General features: G+C 55.9%; 2 protein-coding genes across 2 annotated transcripts; both read right to left on the bottom strand.

The window, feature by feature from the left end:
• Positions 1-6: 6 nt before the first annotated feature.
• LOC122190853 (aldehyde dehydrogenase family 3 member B1-like) lies at positions 7-2953 on the bottom strand (the record flags this gene model as incomplete). Its single annotated transcript, XM_042890964.1, has 6 exons — positions 2400-2953; positions 2053-2215; positions 737-847; positions 514-634; positions 341-426; positions 7-50 (listed from the first exon to the last, which is right to left on the bottom strand). Coding segments are annotated over exons 1-6 (605 nt in total), but the record flags the coding sequence as incomplete, so codon positions are not given.
• Positions 2954-3051: 98 nt separating this feature from the next.
• LOC122190852 (aldehyde dehydrogenase family 3 member B1-like) lies at positions 3052-5856 on the bottom strand (the record flags this gene model as incomplete). Its single annotated transcript, XM_042890962.1, has 4 exons — positions 3052-3557; positions 5004-5103; positions 5193-5359; positions 5649-5856. Coding segments are annotated over 4 exons (669 nt in total), but the record flags the coding sequence as incomplete, so codon positions are not given.
• Between the last annotated feature and the right edge of the window lie 3 nt (positions 5857-5859).

Here is a 5859-nt window from a genome sequence, read left to right as displayed (position 1 = left end):
AGCAGCCTGGTGGTCTCCTCCACACCAGCAGTCACCACGGCAAAGCACTCCTGCAGCAGAAGAGGAGGGGACCCTCTGTGTCGCTCTGTTCCCATCCCCACTATCAGCACCCTGGATGAAGTGCTGTGTCTGAGTGAGCAGTGGGGCAGCCAGGGGCTAGTTCTAGGGAGCACAGCCATAAGGAACCCCATGCTTTGGAGTGCATAATGGGTGAGAACAGGTGCACGTCTGCATATCTCAGAAGACTCAGAGATGGGGAGTATAGGAACAGCTCAGCGTACACAAGGGGCGGGAAGAACACTGCCATGAGGCAGGGACAAGGATGACATGGGCTTCTTACTTTGTCCAAGTATTTGGGCAGCACTTCGTCCATGAGTTTCTCACTGTTCTTGGTCAGCTCTGAGGGTTTGATGATGGCACAGTTACCTGGGGGGAGATTCAACCAACAATGTGTTCCCCAGCCCTGGCATGTGCTGCCCACATCCTGTAAGCAAGGGACGGGCTCAGCCTCACCAGCAGCGATGGCCCCAATGAGGGGCACCAGGAGGAGGTAGATGGGGTAGTTCCAGGGCCCAATGATGAGCACTACCCCATAGGGGTCCTTGCGGATGAAAGCCAAGTCCAGCTGCGTCACCTACAGGAGCACATTGGTGTGGGTCAGATTCCACCTGAACAGCCCTCTTCATGCTCTGGGCTTTCCAGCAGCCCACGCTGGCAAGGTCCTTTTCTCCCTTACCAGGTTCTTGTCCACATGCTTGTCCTTCATCCACCGGGACAGGTTGTTCAGGGCTTCATTGAGCTCGTTCTTGCACAGAAGGACCTCAGAGAACTCAGCCTCGAAGGGTGGCTGGGGGTGCAGAGCACTGTGCCCATCACTGCTTCCATGCTTTCCTGCATCTCTCACACCCATCTCAAGGGGCTTTAACACTGCTATGGGTACCCTGCCAAGCCTCAAGGGGAGCAACAGCAGCGAAGCAAAAGCTTTGAGATATCTTCAGAGGAGGCTGTGGAGCGGAGCCTGAGGAGATGGGGCTGTCCAGAAGGAGCAGGGATTTGGAGAATCCCTAGACCCCAGGAGGTGCACAGCTCCAGGACATTCCAAGGACACTAAGTGGGGAGGGTATTTGCAAGTATCATGTGGATTTGCCAACTGCTGAGCATTGTTTGGAGAGACGGGGCTGAGCAGATCTTTGGTCACGCTCCACCCATCGTACCTGTGTCCTTACAGCCATGTGCCTTTACCTAGCTGCTGCCATCAGTGGTGTTTTGGAGACAACCATCAGCAAGTCGCTGCTAATCCAGTCTTGGGCTCCTCAGCAGTGCTTCCCCATTTCAAGCACTTCTCTTATGTACAAGACCCTCCCAAGTCCCTGGGGTCCCACAGCAGCCATGGGAAAGGGGTGAAATGAAGCACCACTCTGCATCACCTTCCAGCACAAGAGCTGGTGTTTACAAATGAGAAAAGGCTGCAAGGATGGGCAGTTGTCCAAGGGGAGGTTCTGAACTGAGGTGGGGAAAAGAAGATGATGAACCCTATATAGCGCTCATGGTGCAGGTGAATGAGCTGTCCCGAAGTGGGGAGGTTCAGGCTGGGGGTCTGGAGCACAAGGACTGGGTCTGCTCTGCCCCATTGCTCCTGCTGGGAGCACCAGGGAGGAAGCAGAGGCTGGGGAGGCAGTGGTGCCAGGGATACAGTCAGGATGGGGTGCATTTGGGTGTGAGGGCTTGACCAAGCACCAAGCAAGGTGGGGATTGGTTTCAGAGGGAGAGAGCAGGGAGAAAATGATGGGAGCAAGGGATGGATAAATATGTCCAAGTGTTTCCCATGACCCCAGCCATTCTTTGCAGGCAGAGGCTCTGGGGACAAGGGTTGGCAGTGTCCCCTCCATGTTCGCTGGACTCCTGCAGCCCCCATGGGCTGCTCCTGATAGAGACGGGGTATGGTTTTCTCCTTACTGCCTCTATGTACACCCATGGGCTCCATGCCCAGGGCAGAGCTCCCCAGCCCTGCCAACCCCTGGATCCTCCAGTGCCCAGCCCTGGGGGCCTTACCTTGCGCATGTCCAAGGCGGCGGCCTCCAGGATGTCCTGCTTCTTCTCCTCCAGGAATCGGCCCAGGGCCTCCAGCTGTGCCATGCGGTACTCCAAGGAGCGTGTCCTCCCTGAGAGCCAGGCTGCCCGCAGTTGGCTCACCAGCCCCGCATAGGGGTTCTCACTGCAGGGATGGGGGCATCAGGGAGACCCCATCACAGCCCCCTTTGGGTGCCAAGGCACAGGGGCTCTGCATTGCCCCAGCACAACCCAGCACCTTGCAGCATCAAGCTGGGGTGGCCAGGCTGTCTGGGCGCCTCCTGCCTCCCTTCCAGCCCGGCTGCTTGTCGCCATCCCTTTGCTCTCACCTCATGCTACCGTCATCCCCACCAGCTGTGCCAGCCTCACCATCCGTGGGCTGCCCGGGATGCTCAAGAGGCTGCTCCATGCCAAGCTGCGTTCAGGAACCAACAGCTTCAGGGAGCAACGAGGAGGAGCACGGGGCTGCACAGTACACCTTCCACAGCTGTTTGGCCTGATGGGAGCCTTACCCAGAAGGGGTGGCTTTGGGGAGCCTGCTTAGCACCCCAACACTGCAGCTGTGTTGCTGCTGAGCACACGCTGCGTCTCTCTCTGCAGCAGGGACTCCACCGCCAGCTTCCTGCCCTTCCCCTCAGCTCCTTGCGTCACTGCTGGCTGTGCTCCAGCCCAAACCACTCAAGATGCAGGACAGAGAGCGGTAACCTTAAAGCTGTGCCCCTGGCACCACGGCACCAAGAACAGCCCTGCCCTGCCTCTCGGGTCCGGCCCTGGCGTGGGGCCTCAGCCCAATGTCCCTGCAGCTCCTCTAGCTGCCCCCACGGCTGTATCACAAGTGAGGGCCCCCTGCCCATGATGGGATGGCCTGATGGGGAATGAGGGTGTCCAGGTATGGTGCAGGGATGCAGGATTAAGCTGTGAAGGCAGTGGAGGGATGAAGTGAGGCCGCAGAGCTCAGTGCAAAGTCTTTACTGAGGGCAGAGTTATACACAGAGAAAAAAACAACAGCCAGTAGGAGAGTATCGGAAGGTCATCTAAACAGAAATGAGATAGGGCTAATTGCCAGTCCTGAGCAAGCAGGGCACTATTGCTCTACCAGGTGGGGTGAGAACAAGAAACCGTCATCATTTTAGATGTGTCACAGCACACAGCCCTGAGCACAGGAAGCTGGAGAGGAGCAGGCACACAGGAGGGGTCAGTTCCCACTGTCCAACATGCATCAGGGTGGTAGTGTGACACAAGACGTGGCACGGGTTGGGTCCTGGTCAGTCCGTATGTGGCACAGGGCCTTGCTCAGAGCAGGGTGCACATGCCCTTGCGCTTGATCTCAAAGGTGGCAGTCATCAGCCCCAGCTTCTGCTGGGTGTAGGGTGGGTAGCGCGGGGAGTTGATAGCCTCCAGGCCCATGTTGCGGTGCAGGCAGCCGCGGTGATGACTGAAGGTGTCAAAGGTGAACTTGCCATGGTATTTCCCCAGACCACTGTTTCCTGCAACAAACAGCACAGGTCCAGGCTTGCTATGGGACTCCTGCCCAGCTCAAGCACCATAAGCACAAGGGAAAGACACTCCTGGCTTTTCTCATGCCAACACAGCGGCCAACGCGGTGCAGCACCTTTTGCCCTTCCCCATTCCTTTTCCATCCCCACCAGGGCTCAGTCGCTCCGCACTAGCTGCTCCCTGCAGCTCACCATTGCTTGCTGCCCCAGCTGCAAACTTTTGACCAGTCTGTGCCTGCCTATGTGGTCACGAGCTCTTCAGAAAGCTTTGCTGGGCCGCATTTCCCCAGTTTCCCCCTTGATGTGGGGCCCTACCATATCTACCCATGGTCAGGAGCCACCAATCCATCTGGAACAAAGAGCTCCAGGAAGAAGCTCCTCGTAAAAATCAGAGGCCATTGGCCACGTTGGTTCCCAATTCCTGTGGCTGACTTAAGCTCGAGGTTTCACGTCATGGTTAATAGCTTTGGCAAATGTCATCTTGGCTCTGGTGAATTCAGGCCCTCCACCTGATAATTTGAGGCAGTTTCTCTGAATCATTTCCATAAAGATAAGTTACGACACAGGAACCACCACCAATTGTTCCTTGATCTGCAATCAGGCAAGGAATTAATTCTGCTTTGCTGTTGTGCTGCCTTATTATGGCTGAATCAGCTGGCAGCTCTGACGTGCTGAGCACGTGGAGTCTTTTTCCCAGAATAATCTCCACAATAGAGAAATTCCAGGGAAGAGACCACAGGATTGAGAAAGAACTCCGGGGAACAAACATCACAGTCATCCTGTATTTCAGTGCTCACCCCTGAGCATCTCATGGTAGACAGTGCTACAACCAGAGCTCAGCAGACCTTTTGTCAGATGAGAAAACAACTGCTATGTGCATATAAGCTCCTCGAAGGGCAAAAAACTGTTCCCCTTGACTGAGGAGGATCTTCCTATTACCACAAGCAAATTTCCCAAACATTTATAGATGTTTTCCTCCTAATATTTAGCCTTAAAATGCAGAATGAATGTACAAACTGCCTCCTGAGTGATGTTAAGAGCTGCAATCCAGCACCACGCTGCTGCAAGAGGAAAGCTCCCCTGCCTGAGAAGCACAATGCTATGGATCTGCTCCCAGACAAGGACAAGCAATGGACTGAGCAAAATCACCAGCATTTGAGGAGCATTCAGGTAAACCTCATGCTGGACAAAAGCCCAACCCTGGCACAGAATGTGGGCAACTCATTCTGCTCAGAAATACCAAGGAAATACCCAAGTGGTACAAACTTCCCTATATTTGATGAGGCATTTTTGCTGACACAGTGGACCACGGGGAGAAGAAAACCTGCAGTGCCCCGCATGCACTCAGCAGAAGCAGGGCTGCAAAGCCCCAGAGATCAGCCCGAGGGAGCTGAAGCCAAGGGTGCAGGTGGGACAAGCTTGGGGGCTTGGACCTACCGATACCACCGAAGGGCAGCGAGGTCAGCGTCACGTGCATCAGGGTGTCGTTGCCACAGAAGCCCCCGCTGCTCGTCCTCTCCAGCACTTGGTTCACCACCTGGAGGGAGCACAGAAGGGGACATGGTGCTGATGTCCCGCTGCCCCAGTTTCCCTCCTTCCCTTTTCTGCCCTGTGGACCACACGCACCTTGCTGTCGCAGGAGAAGGCGTAGATGGCCAATGGCCGGGGCCGTGCATTGATGAAGTCAATGGCTTCATCCATGTTGGCCACAACGACAATGGGCAGGATGGGTCCGAAGATCTCCTCCTGCATGGCGGGGTCAGAGGGCTGCACATCTGCCAGTACTGTGGGGGCTATGAAGAAGGAGAAAGGAAGCAAACAGCTCACTGCACAGGCATGGGTGCTCACATCAGCCCCGGCTTGCCAGGGACCTGCTGCTTCACAGGTTCCTTTCCCAAACAAAGCTCATAGAACCACAGAAACATAGTCACCAAATCGTAGAATATCCCAAGTTGGTTTGGAGCCTTCCACAATCTCCCTGTGTCTCTGTCTGTGGTCCCTGTGGTCATGGCTCTGCTTCCGTATCTCACATCCCCCTGCCAAGCACTTCCTTGCTCCCCACACGCCAAACCTCCTCCTCACCGATGTAGCGCTCCTTCTCGTCCGTCTGTCCCCCGATGGCCACACGCCCGCTGCGCAGCAGCGCCCGCACGCGCTGGAACTGCTTATCTCCCACAATGCGGGCAAAGTCAGGGGACTCCCGTGGGTTGGAACCAAAATATTCGGTGATGGCCTCACGCAGGGCAGGCATCAGCTTCTCCTGCATCTCCACGCTGCACAGGACGTAGTCGGG

This window comes from Lagopus leucura, unplaced genomic scaffold (genome assembly GCF_019238085.1).
Source record: "Lagopus leucura isolate 7727_CA_CO unplaced genomic scaffold, USGS_WTPT01 59935-0_obj-0_obj, whole genome shotgun sequence".
Lineage (NCBI taxonomy): Eukaryota > Metazoa > Chordata > Aves > Galliformes > Phasianidae > Lagopus > Lagopus leucura.
This window is presented reverse-complemented; position numbering and strand designations above follow the sequence as displayed.